Below are 27,677 nucleotides of genomic sequence, written 5' to 3' on the forward strand. Positions count from 1 at the left end.
GGGGGGGGGGGGGGGGGGGGGAGGGGGAGCGGGGCAGAATCTTACCACTAACCTGATTTTGTAAAGCAATTTTTTAGCTGCTGTACTAGCAATTTTACAGAAACCTGGAGTAATCACAGTTGGGAACAGAATACCTTTGTACCTAAATTTTTTTTAAGGTTTCTATTTTTTCTTGTCAAGTAAGTTACTTCCACAGCGCAAACACACCGTTTTGCTCCATCATATACACTGCCAACTGGTTCCAAAGAACCTTTCCAAGAAAACACTCTTATTAATCAGTGAGACTACTTAAAACAACACAGCTTCAAAAACTGATCTATAAAAAGAACAATGTGAACATTTCAGGAAGGATAGTTAGAAATTTAGTGACAGCAAAGACCTCAGAAAGCAGAAGACTAGCAAAGACAGTACAATGTCATGGTGAAATGGTATAGTCAATGGCACAGGTCTAAGATCTGGTTTTGTCACTCTGTAACCCTAAGAAACTCACTTACTACTTCTGAGCCCCTGTTTTCTCACTTATGAGATACGCCTGAATTAGAGATTTCTATGTATCACCTGGCTCTAAAATATTATGGCCTTAGGGTCACAAAGACCCTGATGACCAAACAGGTTCCAAAAGGATATGCAACTTACCTTTCTACTGTAGGAAACACTGAACAGGGCCAAAGCCTCACAGTCATTTTTTAATCTTTTAAATGTTTCTCCCATGTTTTTCTTGCCTTCCCTATAGTCACCACAAAGTCTGTTCCCACTAAATCTAAGGAACTATTACTACTGTCCTATCTCTTGGAAAGACCTCAAAAAACAGAAGACTAACAAATACACTGTAAGTGCACAAAACTCTAAATCCAAATGATGCTCTAAAATGAACACTGTGTACGGTTTTATCATTATTTTGATGTGTAAGAAAATATAATCAAACCAAAACAATTGAGGAACTTCTCCACAGTCATACCCTGTAAACGTCAGAATGGGATGTTACCTAAACAGTAAATTAAGTCACTCAAACTTTGACATGTAATCCTAATTTACAAAATAGCATCTAACCAACCTTTTAGTCACTGGCGATTGCCATCGCTTTCCCATCTGCATCCTGAGAGCAGTGGAAAAAAACAAATGTCAAGAATTCCATTCACCAAATTAATTACTTCAATGGAGTTAAGTATCACTAATGGAAATATATTTTTTTAGATATTCAAACATGGTCGGGAGTTAATGCTATGATTTAACTGGTCTATTCTAGTCATGCACACGTTTGACATACTGGTACAAAACTTACTAAGTTCTCATTAAATAGTAATGACCACGGAACAAAGAAAACCCAAATACCCCCCAAATCTGACCATCTCCTACTGTGAGTTCTTGAAAGCAAGGAGTTAAGCAAATTCTAAATAAGCCCACAGCCCATCCCTTAAGTTATGAAGTTTTATCACAACTACAGAACACCACTGAAGACATTACCGAGGGGAAGTCTCTTTCTGGCGCTTTCGAGGTGATGGAGAGGCACTCCGGGAAGGGGAATGTCTCCGCCGCCTGCCTACCTCACCATTCTTCACATGGGACCTTTTGGGTCGCTCATCTTCTGAGGAAGAGGAGGAGCCAGAATCTATAATTACACAATAAACAAAAATTTACATCAGGTCTATGCTTAAGAGTCTATCTACGTTTTTGGAATCTAAGCAGATGGAGTGTCCAAATTAGCAAATCAAGTCCACTAATATAAGCAAGCACATATACAGCCATCAGTTCTGAAAAAAGGTAATATCGATATGTGCTTAATGACTTGAAAGTCAAGCATACATAAATATACGTTATTATATAATCACGTTATACAAATCATTTCCACAGAACAATCCAACAAGACAGTGTCCCTTATAAATCTAGTGATCTTCCAGATAACTAAGTAAAGCTTAAAAAGCATCTCAAGCATTATTTAATTCTTGTTACTCTATGTACTTTTAAGGCTACTGAAAGTCTTACTAGCATTTGAATAATTTACTTCATATCCCTATTATTTATCAAACAAACAAAATGTATGTGACATTTTCTACAGGCCTGGTAACAGTCAAGAACTGCAAAGAGAAACACTTCATTTGTACATGGTTTCCTTAACTTAAAATAACTAACAAGTCCCAAATACTAAAAAATATCCAAAACTTACATGCATTTTCAAACACTTCCATGATTAACCTCATCTTAAAGAGTTGCAAAAGCTGTATGGCTTTTAACTGACTTAATGTCACTGTGGGATGCTTTGGTTTCCATTTTTATAAATGAAAAGCAAAGGTAGTGCCTAGACTCAGTCACAAATACCAACTAAGCGAATAAAACCAGGATATCTGGTTTAAAAATCAGGTTTCTGCGTACGTACTTTTTAATTCAGAAGTTCCCCTCCTAATTACTATTTTACAGATATACTCACATAAGCACAAACACACAAAAAAACTAGAAATAACCTAAATGTCCAAATAGGCGAGTGGCTCAACAGATGACAGCATATTATCAAAATTTTAAAAATGCTGCAGCTGGTAAATAAATGAGGTAGATCCTTAAGAATTAACAGGGAAAGATGTCTAGCTATAGTAGGTTAAATAGGCAGGCAATATAATCTACAGTTTGAGCCTGTGGGATTTTTTTTTTTTAAACCACAGATACTTATACATGCACAGAAAATTTCTGAATAAAAGCTTTGGGGAGTAAGACAGGGTTGAGGAAAGAAATATACTTTTCCAATTTCTATTCCTGTTTTAACTATTGTACTAACACTTCCTCCTAACATATTTATACACAGGCACAAAAATATTTCTCCTAAGTATTGATACATTCACTACACTTTCGGATATTTTTATCTTAAGTATTTTTATTAGGATATGCAGAAAGAAAAAAATGTAACCAGTGTCCATACCAGAGGAAGACTGCTGGTTCTGTCGTCTGTATTGGCGTCTCTGCTGCACAGAATCTGCTGCAGCCATTTTGCCACCTTTATCTTCTTCTGAAAGATGGATGCATTTAGAAAGTGTTTCTTTAGTCATGCATACAGAAAATGTAACATATTTGAATTGGGAAATGGTCTCCTAAACCTTTATCTGGTTGGGTCAAGCAATACAGCTACTCTTTTTTAATAAAGGAGGAGCTTAAAATGCCAATTTAAATGCTAACTTAGACTATCTTCACTAAATATAATAAAAATAAACTTATTTAGGCATTTGTGACAGTTCGGTCTGCATGCCAAGCACTTTATAAACATTATTTCAGTTAACAACCAAAGACCTAAAGGATGGTACTGTTATCTGCATTTCAGAGATGAAAAAAAAAAAAGTAGAGGCTCAGATAAATTATTAAAACAAACAAAAAGTAGTTAGTGGAGCTGGGGATTCAAACAGGCTGGTATGACTTCAAAGTCCTAGCTCTTAACCATTAAGCCATATCGTATAATTAATCTTTAACCAGAATCTAATTCAGCTTAAAAAAACCAAAACAAACAAAAAACACTTACCTGATTCAGATAACTCTACTTTTCTAGGCTTGGGTGCTGGTGAAGGGGACTCTCTTTTCTCAGTACCTTTATGTTTTGTCACTAAAAATAAGGGGAAGAAAAACCCCACTTACATACATACAAAAACAAAACAAAAAGCAACACATCTTCTTAACAGTACAAAAAGAAGTGTGACTATTCTCATAAATAATTTACTGACAATTAAAAAGTTCCTATAAGCCCCTGTTATCATTACCTGAAGCAGAAGCAAGAATTTGTAAATGTTTGGTGAAAAGCCTCAGAAAGTTCTACAATGATTTTCCAATTTTCAAACTTTCAGATTCTCCCAAGAGAAACTTTAAGAGAAATTGGGAGCTGCTGTTTCTGAGTAGAACAAGCTCTATGCTAATGCATAACATTCAGCTCAGTAAAGTAAACCTCTGTGTGCTACCCTACAACCTAAAACACACACTCTTAACTACAAAGACCTCATTAACATAAGACCTTTTAAGCACCCCCTACAGGTTGGTCCAGAAAAGTAATGAAGATGATAAATGATAAATGATAAATGACATAAGATCTGATGAAATTTTCAGAGAAAAGTATCTGGTCTGGAGAAGAGGAACAAATTAGTCACCTAAGAGGCTGAAGGCTTTTGATGTAGAGTATAACCTTCACAATAGCATGAGGGACTTAAACTACCTGTAAAAAAGTAGACCTTCACAATGGTAAAAATATTAAATGCTAAGGCTAGAGGATCCTTTCCAAAGATTTAAAAAAATTAAAAAAATAAAAAATAAATAACCTCAACTGAAGTCATGCGGGTAATTGAAATGGACTAGGATCTGAACCCAAGACACTATTTCTATACCTATGGCACAGGCGTTAATTTCTAACAATTGCTATCTCTGTCCACATTATCCATCCCATCGCTTCAACTAATGTCAAAAGTATATACACATGGGCTTCCCTGGTGGTGCAGTGGTTGAGAGTCCGCCTGCCGATGCAGGGGACACGGGTTCGTGGCCCGGTCCAGGAGGATCCCACATGCCGCGGAGTGGCTGGGCCCGTGAGCCATGGCCGCTGAGCCTGCGCATCCGGAGCCTGTGCTCCGCAACGGGAGAGGCCACAACAGTGAGAGGCCCGCGTACCACACACACACACACACAAAAAAGTATATACACAGATAATCATTAATCTTACCCTACATTAACCTGAAACATTATTTGAGACCATTCCTCTAAGAACTAGACTTGAAAACAATATGATCCCCTCAGTACCCTTACACCTGTTTCTGTTTAATTAACGCAATTAACATGGAATGTTTAACCTAGAATTTAGATACATTTCATTTAACAGATGCTCATTCAGAATACTGTAAAGACTTATTCTAAGGGGCAGTAATTTAGCAATCTAATCATTTTTGCTGAAGTAATCCAACTGAAGAATTTACCACTATACTTTTAAAATACCAGCATTTTATTAATTCTACCTAATAAGCCTTTTGGACAAATCACTGGATTGGGTAAAAAATCCAGTGACTAGTTAATCTAGTGATTATCTAATTATCATGAAATATAGTAGCAAGACTGCATATAAAACTTGTATTTTAGGGCTTCCCTGGTGGCGCAGTGCTTAAGAATCCACCTGCCAATGCAGGGGACACAGATTCGAGCCCTGGTCCAGGAAGATCCCACATGCCACGGATCAACTAAGCCCGTGCGCCACAACTACTGAGCCTGTGCTCTAGAGCCTGTGAGCCAGAACTACTGAAGCCCGCACGCCTAGAGCCCATGGTCTGCAATGAGAAACCACCGCAATGAAGAGTAGCCCCTGCTCGCCGCCAACTAGAGAAAAGCCTGCGCACACCAACGAAGACCCAATGCAGCCAAAAAACACCAACCAAACAAAAAAACTTGTATTTTAAGAAATTCAAAGACATGAAATAGAAATGCCTTTAAATTTTAAGGATTCAAAGCTATTTTTGGGGTCAGTATTCTTCATTTTTAAGTGTCAGTTAATCTTCAATTCTTGAAAAAATATTATAGGCATCTAGTCATAAACCCAAACGTCAAAGTACCACCTTAGAGAACTGGATGTTTGGATGCCGGAATGCATTTTCCTCTGAAAAACATTACAAATGTGGTTATGTTTGCTATATAGTGGTCAAATACCTATTTAGTAAATAATACAATTGAACTACAACATTACATTTTTTCCCCACAGAAACTTGTATTTGGAGTTTTATCCTGATCTAATCTCTCAATAATGGCTTGGGTACAAGTCTTAAGTCATTGTTGATATAATCAGCATTAAACAAGTATCCATTATATACCCCCTACTCTGGTTTAATAAGACTGACTGAATCATAGCATTATTAATATCATACATGTTTCATCAATGTTTGCTTATCTAGATAAAATTTTCACAACTTATTTTTATTAAAAATTTTATTTTTATGTTAATGTTGTTTCATTTTTAGTATTTAAGGGGCAAAATCATTCTAAAATGACGTCTGAAATCTCCCAAGTCAATTGAAAAACCAGAATTTTAAATTTACTTCAATAGTCCTATTAATCATTAACCTTGCAGACTTGCTCAAAAGATCACTTGTAAAGATAAGTCACTCTGTGACCAGAATTAGTAAAATAATCCGTAAGTATCTACAGAGCACATTCATATGGTTATGCTGATCTAACTCAAAATTATTACCACCACCATATGTATAGCTCCCCTGTAAACATACTTCATTAAATATTCCACTGATTTCAAAGCACTATTTTATGTACTAAGATAATGCCAATTTAACTATGACATGCCATCGATTACAAAATGCGTCCTGAGGACTCTTTCAGATGAGAACGTATATTATGCTCCAAATAATTTACCTCTAATTCTCCAAAATACTTTTCCTGCCTCCCTCCCACTCCATGCACCCACTATTAACAGCAGAACCTTAAAGCCCTGATTGATGACTACCCCACGAAACACAAAAGAAAACTCTATCACACTTCAATGCTATCAATGCTTTTATTAGCAATGGAGACTGCAAGAAAGGAATTTCTGAAATCATACTACCCGGTACAGAAGCTGAAAAACTTTACCCTGCCTTCTATTTCCCTCCTTTAGCAATCAAAACAGGCATGTGGGGGTAGGAAAGTTGGGAAAGTGTACATTTCTGAACTGGGAATGAGAACCCAAATTCTAGTCCTGGATGGCTGACCTTGACCAATTCACTTAACCTGAGAACCTATGACAACCTCTGAAGTCTTTCCTAGCTCTGAAATTTCATCACAGAGGGTTGGGATTGTTTTACTATAAAAAGCTATTTATCTCCAAGTAGTTACAACCAATATTCAGCCTCAGTGGACAAAAGGCAGGCTCTCACTACACTACCCACAGTCAATCTCTTTGGCTGGGTTTTGTTTGGACATGGAAGACCTGTCCCATAAGCCACAGGAACGTTACTGGCCCTTTGTCTTCCACCTTGACTTCTCTCCTATGTACATATCCACTGTGACTTGTTTCCAGGAAAGCAGCAGCCCACTCTTCCTGACAACATATCAAGACACAAGAGGTTGGTATCTGTGCAGACCCTAACAAAGGTTAACAAGTAATTCTTAACAATCAACCTATTTAACAAGGATTCAGTCCTCTGCTCAGGTACTTTTATTACCCTTTGGCTATGTGATGTAAACAGAAAAATCATAATCTGATGAGTTTTTGCAAAGTAACAGATGGGAACATTCAAACTATTATTTTACTAGAGAACTTTCTGGCTCCAGACAAAGGAAAGAAGTATTCAGAAGTGCAAAAACTTCACAGGAAAAGAAAAAATAGGTTAGGACAACAGGCATCAGATGTGGACACGGTGACTGGAAACTATTTTGAACAAAATGTAATATGAGACATGATATTATGAAAATAAGTGATCGTAAGACAACCCTCCCATACTTGTGTCTGAACCTGTAAGACCTAAAGGTTTCTCTATTATTATCCAGTTGCCTAAGTCTAAAGAGCCAATTCAACAAAAATGACCACATAATATTTATGTTATCAGCAAATTAACCTGTTAAGGTTCAGAAAATAATTTGTACATTACTCTTTACAAATTACCATCATCTGTCAGTTCCCCCCTCACTCTGATAGCTTGTCTATACCTCACAGTAACAGATCAAAAAAGCAAAATTTGCCTTTCTAGAACTGCCACACTGCAAGGTTGTGGGGCCAGTGGGTGGTGGTAGGGTGGACACAAATGAAGCAGCAGGGTGCTGATTAGAAATCCTGCTCTCACCAACTTCATAAAAACATAGTCAAGATTTTGCCTGAAGTATCCCTGATTTCTTCATTTATAATCTGAAAATTTAAATGTGATCAGAGCAACCCCAGTATATATTAATCTACAGAATGCTCCTTAACATCCAATTACTATAACAGTTCTTTTAAGATCTCCCCTCCCCCACTACTCACTTATCACACTGTGTATATCATTCCAGTCCTAAGCACCAAAGGCCCAATTCAAATGGATACCATAGTTTTTCTCCGTGTATATTTAATGCTAAAGAAACAAACCCCAATGGACCACAACCTTCACTCAGACTAACATGGCATTCTACTTGCCTGGCAGGATCACAGATCATAAATTCCTCAGAAATCAATCTGCAGAATAAAGCAAGGACAATACTCAGAAGAACCCTGCCTAGGGCCTAAATTAAAAAAACAAATCAGCTTTTAGGAGGACACCACGTCCCTCCCTAGGAAGTACAATGTGGCCAAGAAAGAAATAAAACAGAATATGAAGTCCTCAAAAAAGATATCAAACAAAAAATCTGCAGAGTAAAAAAAAAAAGTTAACCGGTGTCATAGTAATAAAAAGATCCCTTACCATGACAACACAAACTTCGGTAAGCTACCCCAACTCAAACAGCCCACGGCTGGTTAACAGTACACTTCACCTACTCAGTGCCAGAGGGTACTGCTAAAAACAAAACACTTTTACATGTAAACTCCATTTCAACAAACAACAAGAACTTAAAGCAGGAAAGAAAAGGTGAGCTTCTAAGCAAATTTATAAAAAACATGACATACAATTATTACCCAGCAACTTCATACTTTGAAGGGAGTAGGGGACAGCAACAACTGACTAGGTATTTTGTGGCCAAATGAAGAAAGAACATGTTGTTTTTATGTGCTTGATTTTTACCTTTACCTGAAGTTCTCCCTGGAGAGACAGAAACACGACTTTTCCTCGTACGGTTTGACTGCTGGGGTGTCGGGGAATGACGAGTTTTTGGTGGTGGAGTTGCTGGAGGTGATGGCCTGTGCCTTCGCCTCGGAGGACTTGCTGAAGGAGATAACCTACGAGTTTTTCGAGGGGGGCTGGATGTCCTCTTTGGAGGCTTCTTTGGCGGTGACCGGGAACGAGATGAAGAAGAGGACGAGCTACTCCCGGACAAGGATGCCGATGAACGCCTTCTTCTGTGGAATAAAGTACTCATGTTCATTAACTGCATACTTACAGAAAATGACCTTACAGGCATGTACAGTTTACACAACAATACAGCTATTTTTATCCAACTTTTGAGTTTATGTAGCTAAGCACACAAATGAGGTTTTTTTTTAATGTGAAACAAAACCATAACCTAGGACAGGAAACAGCTAGTTCTGAGACTAACTAAATAACTTATTCTGATAAATGCTTCTGAGTTGTCTTTCCAGTAGTTATAAAATATGTCAAGTGCTATAAGAGAATAACTAACCAGTCTCTTCCCTCCTTAGGAATAATATGAGTGTTTTGGAGTTTGCATACAAAATTTGGGTGGCAAAGTATTTTTTTCATTTAATAACACAATGTCATGCAACCTTTATGTTGCATTTTTTAAAAAAACGTGCAAGATTAGGAATTCATTTAGCTACATAAACTTAGAAGCAGGGGACTCTCGAATTCTGCGGCAAAATTTGTGGTAAGTTCTGTTGCAATTATGTGTACCTGCAGAATTCACCTTTGGCGGAAGAATTCCTGAGAACCTGAAAAAAAGAAACCCTACCTTAAGTGTGAGATAAAAACTGGCTGAAAGGGAATCTTACACAATCTGCAAATTATCTTGACTGTTAAATGGCTCAGTAAGCAATTAAAACAGGCTGCTTGCAAAACTCCAATATAAGAAGTAGCTGTTTCCACTGATCTTATGCTAGAAAGCACCAGTATTACTTTTTCTCCAAAGGAGAAACAATCAATTTTAGAAAAGTGTGATGCCTAAATTGACTGACCATTTACATCTTCAGTCTCAGTTATCGGTAGTAACATCAATTCCGTAATTTTTAGTATTAGTTATAAAAAATGGTTCAATATACCTTGACAAGCCCTCCCCAAAGAAAAATATCTTGTTTGTTTTTGCTTTATTTTGGCCACACCACGTGGCTTGTGGGATCTCAGTTCCCCACCAGGGACAGAACCCGGGCCACAGCAATGAAAGCACCAAATCCTAACCACTAGACCACCAGGGAATTCCCGAAAAGTATCTTTTTTAAAAATATGGGACCCTAGGGGCTTCCCTGGTGGCGCAGTGGTTGGGGGTCTGCCTGCCGATGCGGGGGACGCGGGTTCGTGCCCCGGTCCGGGAGGATCCCGCGTGTTGCGGAGCGGCTGGGCCCATGGGCCGTGGCAGCTGAGCCTGCGTGTCCGGAGCCTGTGCTCCACAGTGGGAAGGGCCGCGGCGGTGAGAGGCCCGCGTTCCGCAAAAAAAAAAAAAAGGGACTCTGAAAAACCTCAGACTGCAGAAACAAAATTACGGACCTTACTGCTTCCCCTCTTTTATTTCCAAGTTGATTTGGTTCCTTGAAAATACCTTATAGACTCAAAACACAAAAAATTCTATCCTAAGTATAATCTGAAGCACAACCACTAGTTCCTTCAAAAAAACACGTGAAATGCATCATAAAGAACGCACAGGGGCTTCCCTGGTGGCGCAGTGGTTGAGAGTCCGCCTGCCAACGCAGGGGACACGGGTTCGTGCCCCGGTCCAGGAGGATCCCACATGCCGCGGAGCGGCTGGGCCCGTGAGCCACGGCAGCTAAGCCTGCGCGTCCGGAGCCTGTGCTCCGCAACGGGAGAGGCCACAACAGTGAGAGGCCCGCGTACCGCAAAAAAAAAAAAAAAGAACGCACAAAACTCTGCTACCAGTGCACCATGCCTCCACTTAGGGCAGGTGTAGGAACAGTCTTTTTGTTAAAAGTTATAGATCCTAACATTTTACCTTATGCTAATTTAAAAATGATTTTTAAAAAAGAACACTGGTATTGACAGTGACTTTTATGCCCAGTCCCTTCAAAAATAGATACCAAACTGCTAATAACGGTTAAATCTATGGAATGGGATTGTGGGTAATTTTCAATTCATCTCATTTCTGTTTGAATTGTTTACAATAAGTACTCTTCTTTAATGTGAAAAAGACACATTAAGAAAGGTATAACGCAAATGGGTTATTTTAATACTGGTAAAGCACTTTACTGGCTCTGTAGCCATCTATATTCAGAAACTAGTGGTAATTAAAAGCCAAAGGGAGAAGGTGGCTAATTCCCTTACTTGATAGGATTTCTTGGTAGGGTCTGAAGTGGTAAAGATTATTAACACAAATAACTGGTAAGATTAACACAAATTCACCAATAATTTGTTTTTTATTTTCCAACACTAGACTAGTGTTATCACTGCACAAATAACAGCATTACATCTCAAATGAGGTATCTCTTATTAAGACATTACCTATTATTACTCATGAGTTCTTTTTTTCCAGGGGAGCACTAATTCAAAGATTAGCCTAAAACAAACATGGTGTACTTTTGTACATCTGACAATTTCAAACTGAAAGAAACCAAAAAAACAAAAAATCCCAAAACTCTCACCGTCTCACTGGAGATCTACTCCTTCTGTGCCTTGGTGGAGGCGGCATTCGTCTCGGTGGAGTTCTTCTTCGAGGAGATGGCCGTCTTCTCGGGCTTGGCCGCCTTCTAGGTGAGTATGATCTGCCATAACAGAATTAGAATCTGAGTAAATCATGAGCAAGGAATGAATTCCTTAAAATAGTTTTCTCGACAGCTACATTTAAAAAATGGATTTCAAGGGACACAATTTTCTACTTGTGTAGAGATTTTTAATGGAACCTAGAAAGTGTCCCTAAATTGTTGCTGGAAATCCAAAGCGTAACATTTGTGCTAAATGTTTTCCACAGCTTTGATATAATTTACCTAATTCTACCTAGGAGAGTAGCACATAAAATCTAAGATCTATGCAGATCTTAAAGCCACTGCTCACCTTGATCGGGATCTATGGCGCCTTCTCGGTCGAGTATGAGAAGGAGAGCGAGAACGTGTCCGGGATCTTGACTTGGAACGCGACCGAGATCTTGGTCGGGTCTTCTCCTTTTCCTTTTCCTTTTTGGAGTTTTTCTCCGGAGAAGGTTCTTTAGGCTCTGGTACTGGTTCAGGCTTGGGAACTTTCAGGATGTCACTGTGTGGGGGGAGAAAAAGCTTATTTTGTGCCTTTTCTATTCAGACTCCTAAGTCTTAATACAGTAATATAAAAAAGCTGTTCTTTAAGAAGTTTTCAAAATCCATGAAGACATCTAGAAAGATATATACACATCAGTGAAATCCAGTGAACTAACAATTCTAATCACATACATTTTTTTAAAAGTGCAAAGCTGTCCACAATAGTGGGGGAAAAAAGGGCAAGTTACAGTATATAAAATATCTGAAGCAACACAACCAACAGATAGCAGTGGTCACCTTTGGGTCACCTTACTTATACTCCCCTATACAATCTGAATTTCTTTTCAACAAGCCAACTTTATAATTTAAAAAATCTACAAGTAAAACAAGTATTTTTTTTAACACACAGGTATCATATTTACGGTCACTTAATAACAGCCTAAAATTGTGATATTTATAAATGAATTTTTATGTACTTGCCTAGTAGAAGTGGCCTCTTGTACTGAAGGTTCTTTTACTTTCACTGATGGCTCTGGGAGCTCTGGAGTTTTTTCCTTCTTCTCTGGAGCAGGGGAAGGACTCCGGCTCTTGGTTCTGTGACGGGGAGATCGAGAATGACTGCGCTTTCTCTCCCTCCTGACAGGGGAAGATCGTCTTCTAGGGGAAGGAGATCTGGATTTGCGTCTAGGATGAAAGCAATTTTTTTTCAGGTTTTTTGAATAACGTGGACTGGGGAAGACGGTCAAAAGGAGAAGTGAGATTAATCTTTTAAACTACACTATTATTGTTTATATCTGAGAAGTTCCTTATGGAAATAAGATATCCTATCACACTTACTTAATAGGGAAAGGGCCAAGACAAAACCAGAAAAACAAGCAAATGAAGGATAACAACATTCTCCAGTATACCAGTTATAACAGAGGAACACATTGACGTAGGACTCTAGATTTAGGTTCTCAATCATTCCCAGAGATGAGAAGACCAAAGAACAACTTTTCAGAGGAAGCAGATGCATAAAAGGAAGGAAATATATAATAATAAGTCAAACCTTAAAAAAACAGAGTTTAGGTGCAGACAGATCCCACCAGAGTTCATCAGGTAGAGTCTAGGTATTCCAGAAAAAATGACTAGTGCAATTAAAGCAAAATGTTCTTCAGAAGAGGATAAATATATCAAACTTGCGTAAGATAGCTTTTTTGGAAGAGAAGCTCCCTTTCCATTTCAATAATAGTTTCCCTAACCTGAAGTAAAACAGTAGACCTGGTTCATCAACAAACAGTTATCATTATGATTTGTGCATAACTCTAGAAATACTGCTTCCCTCATAAGCAGCTTTTAATATCAAGTATATAAATAAAGGGGACAAAAATATTACCTCCTCTCTTTACTAATTCCAGCACATTTATGAAGAAATTAGCAGAACCCTAAAAATGAAAAGCCTAATGGAATTCTCACCACTCACCACAAATATAAAGCTGAACTGTGGAGCTGAAAATGGGAACCTAACCACAGTCTCAATGGAAGGAAGAAGAAAGCAAATATCTGTTTTGGGTTCAGCACAACCATCTAAGAAACGCAGAACAGGGAATTAGGTAAGTACAATAGGAAGGGCTAGTGGGTACAGATTTCTAATTAAAAAAATAAAGAAAAAAAATCGGAGTAAATTAAAATAATAACTCAAAATAATTTAAACTAAAGCAATATGAAAGATAAGTCTAGATTTTGATTTAGGAATTAGGGGGTTGACTAATTCACCAAGATTTTAGAGATAATTATTATAGTCAAAAGATGATCTCTCTCAAAAAAAAAGATGAAATATTTTAGTCCAGAGTCAAGCCATAGCTCACCATGAAAACTGTATGATGGAAGAAATTCTCTAAATAGTGCTGTTAGCTTCCTTTTTAACTGTGTAACTTTCTGGACACAAAATACTTTAATACCTAACGTACTCATAAAATATTAGGTATGCAGATTGTACTGTACCTTCTTGGGCTTCGAGACCGCTCCCTCTTTTCTCTGCTGCTTTCTTTTTCTTCCTTATCCCTCTTATCCTTGTCTTCATCTTGCTTTTTCATAGATGCCAACTTTTCTTGTTCAATCTGTCAAGATCAGGTTTTCAAAGTAAACAGTTGAACATTTGAGATCAACAAGCAAATTGAAGACTACACCTGATAAACACCAATGTTAAATATAACTGTCATTTCATCAGCCCCTGGTTTTCAGCAAAACTGTTCTTTCTTCATCCATACTACACACTTTAAGATTGGTACTGAATACTTGCTGAAAATTAATCCCTAACAGATGAACTAAAAAAAAAGTGGCTGTTTTCAAGCTTACTTTAAAAAAAAAAAATCACATTTATCTTTTGTGATTTAACATGTATTGCCTATATGAACAGCTTGTGCTTACCTTTTACACTGTTATTAAAGTTCAATTTTCTTTTAAGCTAGATGTACTATACATACATACATATATATATACATACATATATATATATATATTTTTGTTTGTTTGTTTTAATTAAATCTACCAAATCATTGGACTCTGGAACAATGACATTCTAAACTCTCTGTTTGGGTAGCGGGGTGGGAGTGGGAGAAGTAAAGAACCAAAACTGAACGTTCAAATATATCACAGCAAAGGAAAACATAGTTATCCTAGCTGGGACATGTAAAATTTACAGCGTCTCAGCAGTCTGGATACTACTCTCTCAAATCAAACATTACGAAAAAGAAAAGGCCATTACCTGTCTCTGTTTTATTTCTTCTTTCTTCAGTTCTAGGAAAGCAGAAGGGATTCCAGCGATGTTTTCTTGTGCACTTAAGAGCAGGGGCCACAGTTCTCCCATAAATTCTCTAGCATTTTTTCCATTCAAAAACCCAGTCAGGTTGATTTGCATCATTTTGGAGTCTGGATTCTGCAAAAAGACATGACAGGAAGAGAAACAGGTTACTTCAAAACAAACCAACTGACCAACCTAAAACTCATTTAAATTAGTATTTTTTAAGTCTATCATAGGGGCTTAGATACATATATATTCTTTACTATTTTAAAAATAGCTTTCCCTAGTAGTTTTTCAGCAATATAATCTCTAGCACAGATTACCAAATTCTCTCTCACTCTACCAAAAGCCATCAAGAGAGCCTGTTAATCCTTTGTGGATTTCGTAAGTATTTTTAGACTATGGCTGTTAGTGGGCCTTACATTTATTAACTTTAAAAACCATCATGGAACATCCACAAATTCTTGCATTTACTAATAAGGAAAGTGTTTGCTTGCCTGGAAATTTTCCCTCAATGAGAAATGGAAAAGTACATAAACTGTTCACTTCTAACACTGTAGATAGCTTTCTATAAAATATCTACTGTCCAGTTATGAAAACTAACAAGTTATGCATGCACTCTAACTTCTGAAGACTAAGCTGAAAGCCTGACTTCTACATAAGGAAAATCTATTATAACAATGCCTTGAATTCTCAACTGTCCACAAAGAGCTAAGAGGTCAAGATTTCTCAAAAATAACTGGATTTTTAAATGCTAAATCTGTTGGTCAAGCAACAAGGTCCATATAACAAGCACAGCTCAATAGCACAAAGCAAGTACAGATTCCAGGTGTCTTCAGTTTCTTCTTGGAACCTTGGGGGTTTGGAATCGCCAAGTCCCCTGTAGAGAAAGATGTTCCCTTGGCTTGCTTCCGACTCCCTACTGCAACTCAACCACCTTGAGTTTAATGTTATATCATTTATCTAAATTGCAAAAGACGAACAAGCAATAATGAGTACACAACCACAAAAAAAGAAAAGATTGTTTAAAAAAGTTCTAAACTTTAATCTCATGCTCACTACAAGGGGAATACTACCAGATACTTAGGTTTTTAAAATGCACTAAAATACAAATTAGTAAAGCATTTCTCTAATAAATTCTATCTTTAATCATCATTTAAAAAACGTTTTCCCATATTCCTGGTTTTCTAAGTAAAATGTATACATTTAAAAGGAAGCACTTTCTTAAAATTAAATAGTATTTGAAAGTATTCAAAATAAAACGTAATTACCAAATTGTATCTTAAAAATAGAAATACCTTATCAGTTGAAATGCCAACTGTTCTGTCAAAACACAAGGGCGAACTCTTTGGGAAAAGGATTAATGTAAAAGTAAATTCACATTGGTATATTTGCCAAAAGGTTATACGGTGCACCTTACTGTCCTTTGGGTTGTCGTGGCAAAATAGCAAACTATTTTATAATAAAACTGTTTTTAAACATCAATTCTATCGTCATCTCATATTATCTCACGTATGAAGAAAGGAACAATTACATTTACTGGCTCTAATAACACTGTCAATTTATTTCAGTCTGAAGTTTAACTACAATGTAAACAAAAAATTCTGTGCCTAAGATGTAAGTGATGACTAGCTGACATGCAGCTACAACTAAAAACTTTAGTTCCTTGATTATTTTAAAAACAATATCCAATCAAATCAGAATTGCCCCTCATGCTTCACATAAAAGTCCATCTCATAATAGTATTTTTAAAGAGCAGTGTATAGATTTACCCATTGCTCTTTCCTGTTTGTATTTTTTTTTGTTGTTGTTGTTGATGTTCGGCCACTTTACACAACTCACCTCCAAACACACACTGCATCATCAAGGGAGTTGGGTCAGAGCGACATTGGGACACTCACTCTGCTGTGACCTAATAAGGTGATGGTGCTATACTTCAGACGCAAGGAATAACTTCCATTTTGGTTCAGGCCTTTTAAATCATAAATCACATTATCATTAGAAAATTGCTGTCAAAGTAACTTAACATGTAACAGCAAAATTACAAACAATAAGTTTGATTTTTCACCTGTGTAGCTTTCAAAACTATGTACCTTCACTAAACTTCCAGCCTTAATAGTTGTTTACAAAGTGAATTCTTTTCACAACAAACATTGTAAAATAACCCTCCTATATTTGTACTCCATAGAAAAATTCAGTTTCCATAGATTCACAAAATTATGTCACATATTCAGAAATAAGAGCCATTTGTATATTATTACCTTCACTTCCAGCTGGTTGAATATAAACTCAATCACAACATCATCTTCAAACCCAAGGATTTCCGTTACTCGTTTTGTTATCCAAGGCTTTATAACCTCCAAATTTACTTTGCTCATGTCCACCTGATAAAACATGCAGGCAGTTATTATTGAATACAACTTCACAACCCTAAAAGAAAGCTCACATAAGAATTTTGTCTAATGAAGTTCCTTTTGGCTTATGAAATTCTTTTGTTTAGCATGGTACAATTTAGCTCATCCTTATTTGTTTGCCCTAGTCTCTGTGTGTGTGTTGTTGTGGCTAAAAGATGGAAAATGTTTAATTATAAATGTTTTCCTTAGTATTCATGTTACAGTCCATCTCCAAAACAACCAAAATGTTTGAATCAACCGTGCTATAAAGGTGTAGAACAGTTTATCCGAAAGAATACCTTTTTTTCTAGGCATTCTGCGAATTTCAGCTGCTTCAGTAGCTTCTTCTGTTTGTTGCTGAACCGATTATCCTGTTCTGCACTTGTTCCCTGCAGGAAGAGAAACACATTTCAATTAAGAGCTCAAAGTTAAATTCCTGCTTTTTATCAGCTAATGATGGCTATGACCTTTACAGCTGAAAGAGTAATCAAGTAAACAGAAACACCATCGCTAATATTCATAGGTACAAAATGTATACTCTTTTCACAACAGAGTTAACATTTTGAAAACTTGACTATTTAAAATTTACAAAACATGTGCTCACTGTAACAAGTCAAACAACATGCAGACTACAGCATAAACCTAACATCTCCTCCACAACCAAGTTAAGTTTGAGGTGTATCTTTTTCACCTCTTTCTATGCTAATAGACATTTAAGGGTTTTAAATGAAATACAGAAAATGCTAACACATACTTTTAAACAAGACCATTAAGTTTCATCCTCTTCTGAAAGCCAGTAGCATGCTTGCAAAATTATTGTGGCAATGCATATAAACAGGGGGAAAAGGAGAAAGAACAGCCTGAGACTATGTTGCTAGTTTTCACAACTTTCAGAACTTGGAATGCAGGAGAAATATAGGTTTACCTTAATAAACTCAATTTCTGTAAAGAAACTGGAAAAATGAGAGCTTACAAATACTACATTAGGACATCAAGTAATCACTAGTCTGAGTTTTGTCATTCCCACTGGCCCAATTAAATACAGAAATAGCTGGGTGTGATATGAAACCTACTGATTGGTTCACGGATTTGGCCACTGTCCCTTGGAAAGTGGTCAAGAAAATTCTTTTAGGAAGGTAAAGAACCTGTATTAGAATCCCAGCTCTGCCACTACTTAAGCCATATGACCTCAAAGTTACTTAACCTCTCCAGGAATGTTTCCTTACTTGCTAAAAACTGCCTTGCAGGGCTGTGTACATCAGAAATGATACACATATGGTAACTGGCATGTGGCAGAAGTCCAGCAAATGAAAGCTACTATTTCTACCTTAACTGAAAAATTCAGTTTACTACCTGAATGACAGTGTACTAAAAGGATAACTGCCCTAATATCTTTTAACTCAGAGCTTAAATCCAATCCAATCAACTCCTCTAGGGAACTGTAGGCAGTATATAAACACTGCACCCTTTTCTTCCAGATTTTTACCAACACTAAAAGCAAACCTCGTTTTTAAATTTGTCAGCCATCTTGCTCTTTTTCTTTTGGAATTCCTTTCCATAGGAAATAAAAAATCAAAAGAATAGGCTATGTTTCAAAATATTCCATTCAGACTACAAGAAATATTGAGTATTTACTACAAAATACTTTGATAGAAATTACAAAATGGAGAGTTCATCTGCAGTGTGAAAATTTGATAAACTCAATTGAAACTATCATTACATAAATAACCATAGTACTGTTTGCATAACCTAAGAACAGTCAAATAACTGTCTGCGTTAAGTCAAATGCCTGTAATAACACTCAAAACTTTAATGAAAACCTAGTTAGCACATTTAAAGTCAACTGAAAAGGAATTTCAATGCTGGTTTTGGAGTGTCTAGAGCTATCTTTACTAAAGTCCCGGTCTTCCCCTCTTCTAACTTTTCCTTTAAGAACACACATACAAACTGCATATTATATGCTCAGAGAATGGAAAGAGCCAACTTACATGACATATAGATTTTGACTTAGACCAACTGGTCTCTATACGGTCCGTTCTGCATTAAAAAGAATTTGCAGACTCTAGTCCTATTAGTGTCACTTGCCCACCCATCTAGATCTCGACTGGGTGCTCATTCCCTACAGGAGTGAAAAAGGGGACGGACAGGCTCCAGCACGCGCCCAATAAAGCACAGGCCCTCAGGGGCAACTACAACGAAAAAACGTCCCCGTCTGCAAGTGAGGCAACTTTCCTCCAGCGGACTTTCAAAAGAGTAAAACAAACGGGGAGGGTGAGGGGTGAGGGACGGTGAGCGGGAAGAAGAGTTGATCCACCCCGTTCCCCCGCCTCCATATACGCACATACTTTCTGTTGCACCCTCTGCCCCGAGAGTCTCAGATTCAAACGTTCTAACCACAAATTATCGGCGTTACCCTCCCTGAAGGGATATCAAATTGGGCGGGAGCTCCCGCGAACTCTGACCCCGAGCCTTCGCGAAGGCGTAGACCAGGAAGGGGGGGGGGGGGTCGGCGCCCGCTTTCTCAAGAAAAGCGGCTTAACGCTCCTTCCGGTCCACGCTCTCCTGGGGCGGTACCCCCAAACCCGTCCTCCCCAGGACCCTGCAGCCGCCGGTCACCTCAGGGTTTCCCTCCGGCCTCCCCCCAGGGACTTCCTCCTCGCGGGTCCGCTAGGCCCCAGGACCCGGCGACGCGCACGGCTCGGCCCGCAGGCCCCGCCAAGCAGGCGGGCGGGCGGCGAGGTACCGCTTCGGGCCATTCCCGCCGCCATTTTCCGGCGACCGTCGCCGCCGCGTAGTGGGGGACGATTCCGGAGGAGGAGACTGCGCAGGGGCGCACCGGTCCCCGCCGTAGGGCAGAGGGGAGCGTCCGTTGGCACCAAGGATCCTTAGGATCTTCGAAGCTTCCGCTCGCTGGCTACCCCCTCCCGAGCTCAGGCCTCCTTTCGGGCCTTACCGATAAGCCCCTCACCTCACCCCAGATCCCCGCGTTCCCACTTACGCGGAAGAATCCCGCGTCCATCTTGCTGCCTCGCTCGGAGATCGCTCCCTATCCCAAGATGCACCGCGCCGCCGCGACGGAGGGCGGGACCGGCAGGGAAAGCCGAGCGCCGGGACGCAGCGCGCGCCGCTCCACCCGACCCACCAGCCGACACGAGGCCGCGCCTGCTCAGTGTGGCGAGCGCCCGGCACGCGTGCGCACGCGCGTTCAAGTAGGCGGGCTGCTACCAGGCTCAGAACCTCCCCAGTGGCCAGTCCGGGAGGAAAGCCTCGCGATCGCAACCAATGAGGGGGGGGGCGGCGGGGGGGAGACAGAGATAGAGACAGAGAGAGGACAGAGAGAGAGCGAGAGAGCGAGAGAGACAGAGAGACAGAGAGAGAGAGAGAGAGAGAGAGAGAGTGTGTGTCGTCGGGTCGCCCCGCCCTGCGAATCCTTTTGTGGAGCTCAATCGGCCTTGTTCCCGGAGCGTGAATTGACCCATCCTTCCACCCGTAGTGGCGGAGGCCTCCCGCCCTGGGGGACCCATGGAGCGATTGAAGAGAAAAGCTGTTACCTCAGAGTGACGCTAGTGGGGCCGCCCGTGTCGTTATGAAAGTTGTGACTGTGTTGTTTTTACGAGTTTGCCAGTTACGGAGATCGGCCCTGAAGTAGCCGAGCTATGCAGTATGAGTGAAATCTGCATTCTGGCCCTGCTCTCGGCTTTCCGTCCCGTCTCCGCACAACTCCTTAGCTTTGGGGAGAAGCTGGAACTGTGGTTTAGATGAATTTCGGTTTCGGCTGCCGTGTCCCCACGCTAGCGGGCAGGAAGCTGAGGAGAAACGTGGCCCCCGGACAGAGCCTGACGGAGAAGCGGCCTGCCTTCAGGCCTCGGGGCCCTCGGAGCCCTCGGCCTCCGCCTCGGTGGCCCAGCTCTGCCTCCCCAGCGCCCTGCTCCGGCAGCGAGGGCTCCGGCATCGGATGCCTTCTGCCAGACTTGCCCTAAGCGCTCTCTTTTTCTCTGAGAGGGAGCATGTGACCGTTCTCTGACCATCTTTTGTAAAATGCCCCCCACCACACACGCACACGCAAGCACTCTGGCCTCCCTTTCCTGCTTTTTGTTCATAGCGCTCATCTTGAAACTATGTGTTTACACTTGTGGAATACCAACTGCCTCCTAACAACGTCATAGATTTCCAGCTCAGGTCTCTCTCCCGAGCTTCAAACATGTATCGGCAGCGTCCTCCTGGACGTTTCCACTTGGATAGACGGCTCCTGGTTCCTCCTCCTGTCTCCCGAACACCCTCCACCCCGCCAAAAACCGACCCGCTCCTCCCAAAGTCTTTCCTGCCTCGGTTGATGGCAGTATCTTTCCTTTTCTTTAAGACACAAGCCTTGGTTTCGTTCTTGACTCCTCTTCCTCTTATACCCCGGTTCCAAACTGTCAAGAACCCGTTCTGCTATCATCCCGCTTCAAAGCACTGTCATCTTTGGCCTGAACTTCTGCCCTGGGCTCCTAACTGGTCTCCCTGCTTCTGCCCTTGCCACTCAGCATCTATTCTAAATGCAGCAGAGTGATCCCGTTAGAAAACCTTAGGCGTATCATTCTTAAGCTCAAAACCTCCCTATTAATAGTCCCTTATTTTTCTCAGAGCAAAAGTGGAATCCGACCTGATGCTCCCCTATTTCTTCTTTGATCTCATCTAGTACCCTAACACTGGTCACTGCTTGAACTTCTTAAGCTAGCTCCTGCCTCAAGACCTTTGTAGTGGTAACTTTTGCTCTTCCCCCCAGATAGCTACTTGCAAATTTCAAGGTTTTACTCAAGTATCACTTACTCAATGAGGCTACCCTGACTGCCCCATTGGAAATTGCTCACATACTCTCTCTACATCCCTGATGTCTCTCTCTCTCTCTCTCTCTCTTTTTTTTTTTTTGGCTGCGTTGGGTCTTAGTTGTGGCACACACCATCTTTTTGTTGTGGCTCGGGGGCTCTTCCTTGCGGTGCGTGGGCTTCTCTCTCGTTGCGTTGAGCAGGCTCCAGAGCGCGTGGGCTCTGTAGTTGCCGCACACGGGCCTAGTTGCCCCATGGCACGTGGGATCTTAGTTCCCTGACCAGGGATTGAACCCGCGTCCCCTGCATTGGAATGCAGATTCTAAACCATTGGACCACCAAGGAAGTCCCCCACTGATGTCGCTTAATCTACTGTTTTTCCCCATAGCATTTATCACCTTCTAGTATTTGTTTACCTATTTTTAATGTGTTTATTATCTGTTCCCCACACTAGAATGTAAGCTCCATAAAGTCAGGGCGTCTGTCTTTTTTGTACACTGATATGGCCCTAGCACCTAGAACAGTGTCTGGCACATAGTACAGGCTCAAATAAATTTTGCTGAATGAACAAAAGCTTTGCCAGAGGGTCGAAGATGGGGAAGTAACTGGTTTCCACATAACAAGCCAGTTAACCAGATGGGACTATGAAATCACAATGCACATCTTATTACTATTCTCGATGATTCTGATTAGTCGTTCTGTTTTACCCTTCCTTCACTGTTTCTGTTCTTTTGCTGCCAATCTTGTAAATGCTGGTTTTCTTTCTGGTTCTGTCATTGACTCTTTTGTCATTTCCCTCAAAAAAGGTGACCTATCCGTCCTCTCTTGGTTTCAATTACCTTTTTGTCTCTCAAACCTGTATATATCAGGCACAGGTCCACCCCAGACCTATATTTTCAACTTCCTGCTGACATTCGCTTGGATGTCTGTAGGCACCTCCAACTGAATTCATCTACCCATCTCACCCTCTTTTCCCATTCTCAATGAGTGAGCACACGTTTCTCCTTGTCATCGTTCTTCTCTTCACACTCTATAACCATCACATCTTGCCTTTTCACCTCAGTCAACTTCTTTCTGGCCCCGTTGCCTCTTGAATTCAGGCAGTTTGGGTTATTGTCTGGATCATTGCACTGACCTATTAACCATTTTCCCTGCCTTCAGGGTTGATGTCTCCATCCTATATCCAGAGTGATTTTCCAAGATGATAATCTTGATTCTTTCACTCCCTTGTTTAAAACTCATCGGTGGCTTCTCAGTTGTCCTCCAGATAAAGCCCAAACTAGTTACTGTGACTTACAAAGTCCTTTATGATTTGTCTACTGCTCCCTTCTCCAGACTCATCTCCTGAGTTAATCTGCTCCCTCTCCCCGTGTCTCACTTCTTTTTTTTTTTTTTTTTTGCTTTAAGCTTTAATTAAATATCACCTATTTCTGTGATAGCAACATCTATATAAATAACATGAGGCCAATAAAATTGCATAGGATTCTGAAAGTCAAACTAGTCTCTATCTCCCTAGTATTGTCACAACACTAAGAAGCCAAAAGGAGAAGAAACATAGTATCAGGAGCAATTTGTTTTGTACATCTCACATGGTACAGTTTGTGATAGGTTTATGGAAAAGTCAGGTTGCCCTTCTTTTTTTTTTTTTTTTTTTTTGCCGTATGCGGGCCTCTCACTGTTGTGGCCTCTCCCATTGCGGAGCACAGGCTCCAGACGCGCAGGCTCAGCGGCCATGGCTCATGGGCCCCCAGGCGCTCCGCGGCATGTGGGATCTTCCCGGACCGGGGCACGAACCCGTGTCCCCTGCATTGGCAGGCGGACTCTCAACCACTGCACCACCAGGGAAGCCCGCCCTTCTTTTTTTTGACATTTGTTTTCTTTTATCAACATAGATGTCGGTTGCTTTTTTTTTTATACAGCAGGTTCTTATTAGTCATCAATTTTATACACATCAGTATATACATGTCAATCCCAATTGCCCAATTCATCACACCACCATCCCCACCCCCACGGCATGTCTCACTTCTAAACTGCAGCCACACTGAACTACAGACACGAGTCTAATGATGAACAGGTGAGGTTTCAAAAGTCAGTTTTTTGTCTGTAAGTTGGTAAGCCAAAAGAGACTAAGAAGTGACTCAAATGTCACATCCTCAGGTGAGACTTTCCTGAGCAGCCTTCCAGAAAACAGCAGAACCCTTGCCACCACCCATCCTACCTTGCTTTATTTTTTCTTCATAGTACCTGACATTGTTATCTATTTTGTTTACATGCTTACTGTCTTTGCCCTCTTAAAAAAAAAAAAAAAAGCTCTATGAGGGCAAAAATCTTGACCATCTTGTTCACCACCAAAGCCTTAGTGTCCGAACAGCATCTAGCACTTTCTTGGAGGTCCACAGATATTTGTTGAATGAATGTATGAGTGAGAGTCTAAGGCTCAGTCACCAAAAGCATTTCTACCAATGAGTGAGTCTGGTCTTTGAAATATAACCATTGATTCTCTAAGGAAAAGTTCACATTGAAAAATCTGCTGAGGCAGAGAAGGCTCCTCCCTAGAGGTGCAGTGGAGAACTACAATACTTGGCAGTGAAGGTATTTGCAGACACCATCTCCTATAAACTCTGATTCTGTGCAGATCAAAATGGGCCTTAAAGCCAAGAAGCCATCCCCAGGGTGGCTCTTTGCTATACCTGGTCTTTAAGTCCTCAAACTGAACTTCCAAAAGCTAATAGGCATCCAGCCTTGCTGCTGATCCTCTAGGTATAGGCTCCATTTCCTCTACTGCTTTTCCTCATTGCTTGTTGATTGCTGTTAATGGTATAGGGGTTTCATTTGTTGCCTATTGTCCCTGTCCTCTAGACTCACTCCTACTGAAAATACATTCACCGCTGTGCTCAAAGACACTTTCCAGAGTAAAATGTATCAGCTTTTATCCATCAGTCATTTTTATCTCCGTTATGAGATTATTTTAGTCTATAGCTTGTTTGGTAAATTTGTTTCATTTTGAGATTGATGAAGAAATGTTTTGGGAATAAAGGAAAATAAAAGCTTAGTTGAATTTATCAATAATAGATCAAGCTGTCAAACTATAAGAAGATTTCTGTTTGTGTTTGCATATATAAATATCTAACGTAAAAGACATAGAAATAGCAACCTGGGGTTTTCTGAACCTCACACTTTCCTAGTCTAATAGCAAGGCTCACTAGATGGCGATCTACCCTTTCAGGATAATATACCTCTTTGGCCAGGACTTGTTTCTAGAAATAAGTAAATTATCACAAAGACATATGGTTTGATTTATTGTTTTTTACTGAGCCCTTACTCTGTGCTCAGCATGGTATTCTTAGATGTAGTAAGAGATACAAAGGAAGTTTAAGACAGTCCTCAGAGAACTTATAGCCAGAAAGATAACAGCAACAGGCAAAGAAGAAAACTGTAACTGTCTGCTTTCTAGCCCTTAGAAGCTCCTCCACAGATACTATGTTCAGACATTGTGTCGGCACATTTTTGAAAGAAGGGCTTGAAGGACAACAGAAGTGTCCGTCAGATGGGAAATAGGAGCCATAATTAGGAGAATTCTCTTTCCCATCTATGTTTTCTTGTGTTTCGATGACAGTATCTTTCTTTTATGTAGGGCCTCAAAATAATAGCACTTGCCCTTTTGTGGGGCATACTATGTCAGGCTTCATGTTAATGCTTTAAATGCCTTAGATAACTCAGTCCTCGCAATAATACCTAGTAGGTTGTTATGGGCTGAATTTTGTCCTCCCAAAATTCAATGTTAGAGTCCTAACCCCAGGTACCTCATAATGTGATTGTATTTGGAGATAGGGTCTCTAAAGAGATAATTAAGTTAAAATGAGGTCATTAGGTGGGCCTTAATCCAATACCATTGGTGCCCTTATAAGAGGAAATTAGGACACAGACACATATAGAAAGAAGAACATGTGGCCATCTACAAGCCAAGAAGAGAGGTTTCAGAAGAAACCAACCCTGCCAACACCTTGATCTCAGACTTCTAGCCTCCAGAATTCAAGAAAAAAAATGTCTGTTGTTTAAATCAACCAGCCTGTGTTACTTTGTTGGAGCAGCCCTCACAAGCTAATGCAGAGGTATTATCTCCATTCTAAAGATGAGTAAAGTGAGACTGAGGAAGGAGAAGTTAGTTGTCGAAAATCACACAGCCAGCATATAACAGAACTCAAGTTCAGGGTTTGGTTTATCGCTGAGGGCTGAGACCACAACATTACAAACGACTTGACACTGAGGGAGGGAATGTAGACAGACCTTATCCTACCGGTCAGTGAGTAAGCAAACAAGCCTCCTCAGTCTGGTCAGTGAATGCCTCCCAGTCTCACCCAGGTGAGAGGAAGGGAAAGCCAGAGAGGCCTGGCTCAACTTTCTTCACCTTTGGGCTCAGAACTCTTCTGGCAGTGGTGGCCATAAGTGGCCAGTGATGCAAATCATTCTTGACTTCATTTAAAATGAGCCACAACTCCTGTCATTCTAAGAGGTCTTTCTTTTTTCTCTTTATCCCCCATACCCAAATTCCCTAGCTGGGCAGGGTCCTTATCACATTGTCTTGTAAATGTAGGGCTGGCTAGAAAACAGACACAGGGAAGTCAGCAAATATAAATTTGGATCACACACCTTCCCTTTCGGCCTTGGGGAATGGCTGAGGGGCTGTGGTCCAGTGACCCATGGGCAATGGATAAAGACATTCAGGCCAGGTGTAGAGTGTATGAATTATGACTTGACCCACTGCTTACATCCCAAGGAGGGTCACCGTGTCATCAACAAATCAGGATTGTCTAACTTAAACGAACCTACAACCAGATGAGTGGGGGTGGTAGAGCCAGCATGTGCACTCATCATATCTAGACACCTACTCCCACAGTAGGAGTGCCTGTCATTCCTCCACTCTCCTAAGGTCCAGGCAGCAGCTGGAAAAAGGCTGAGGAGCTTCCATACCTGCAAGGCAACTCATGGACCATCACAGGCACCCAATATAGGTTGAGATGCTATGGGCTTCAACCTCATGCCAAAGAAGTATGTATAAATGTAAAGTGAATTAATAGAAATGTTAGTCTAGAATAGGTAGATTAGACATTTTATATTGGAAGTCTTTTGTTATATTAAATAATCCTATAATAAAAAATACAAAAATTTTAAAAGGCTACCTCTGGTTTGTTTCTATTTCTTATATAAAGCCAACTAAGTGAATACAAAACAATTCACTGCACAGACACTCTGTGGTTTGACACCCTAGAGTTGTTCTTTCCTAGAGGCCTAATTTTTATTTCCTGAACATTTAAGAGACACACCTGGACTGTTCTTCCTGCTTCACCCCAAGCTCCTCAAGATGGTGAATCTGGGCAGCCTGATTAAAAAAATGTAGATTCCTGGGCCTCACCCCCAGAGTTGCGATCTCTGTGGAAGGCAGGAATCTGCATTTTGAATAAACATCCCCAGGAAATTCTGATAGGGAATCTTACTTTGGGAAACACCGTTTTGATTTTTCACTAAGAAGACCCTGAGAGCTGATTCTTAAAGCCAGAATCCTCTGCTTTAGACTCTCAGGATAATTTACGTCCCATTACCAGTTTTCCCCTGGTAAATCTTTGCAGAGCTCCACAACGATAGGCCAGTGCTTACTATATCCTCCAGAGGCTCCTTCTACATATAGTCCAACCCTCACCCTCCCACAGCTTTCTCTTCTTGTGGAGTAA

General features: G+C 40.3%; 1 protein-coding gene across 11 annotated transcripts in view; it reads right to left on the minus strand.

Moving 5' to 3' along the window:
- Positions 1–20,287, minus strand: part of SRRM1 (serine and arginine repetitive matrix 1) — a 32,262-nt gene extending 11,975 nt beyond the window's left edge. For 2 of the 11 annotated variants that reach the window (XM_073794098.1, XM_073794057.1), the window contains exons 1-13: positions 20,139–20,286; positions 17,440–17,529; positions 17,009–17,131; positions 14,712–14,882; positions 13,949–14,064; positions 12,450–12,649; positions 11,790–11,988; positions 11,381–11,500; positions 8,682–8,956; positions 3,500–3,580; positions 2,909–2,995; positions 1,465–1,609; positions 1,055–1,096 (exon numbers count right to left, since the gene is read on the minus strand). In XM_073794098.1, the coding sequence (XP_073650199.1) occupies positions 1,055–1,096; positions 1,465–1,609; positions 2,909–2,995; positions 3,500–3,580; positions 8,682–8,956; positions 11,381–11,500; positions 11,790–11,988; positions 12,450–12,649; positions 13,949–14,064; positions 14,712–14,882; positions 17,009–17,131; positions 17,440–17,529; positions 20,139–20,159 (1,670 nt within the window). In that variant the 5' untranslated portion in view covers positions 20,160–20,286. The other 9 variants (XM_073794079.1, XM_073794078.1, XM_073794065.1 and 6 more) reach the window with 9 other exon arrangements.
- Positions 20,288–27,677: the final 7,390 nt, after the last annotated feature.

The sequence above is a fragment of the Tursiops truncatus genome, chromosome 1 (assembly GCF_011762595.2).
Source record: "Tursiops truncatus isolate mTurTru1 chromosome 1, mTurTru1.mat.Y, whole genome shotgun sequence".
NCBI classification, from domain to species: Eukaryota; Metazoa; Chordata; class Mammalia; order Artiodactyla; family Delphinidae; genus Tursiops; species Tursiops truncatus.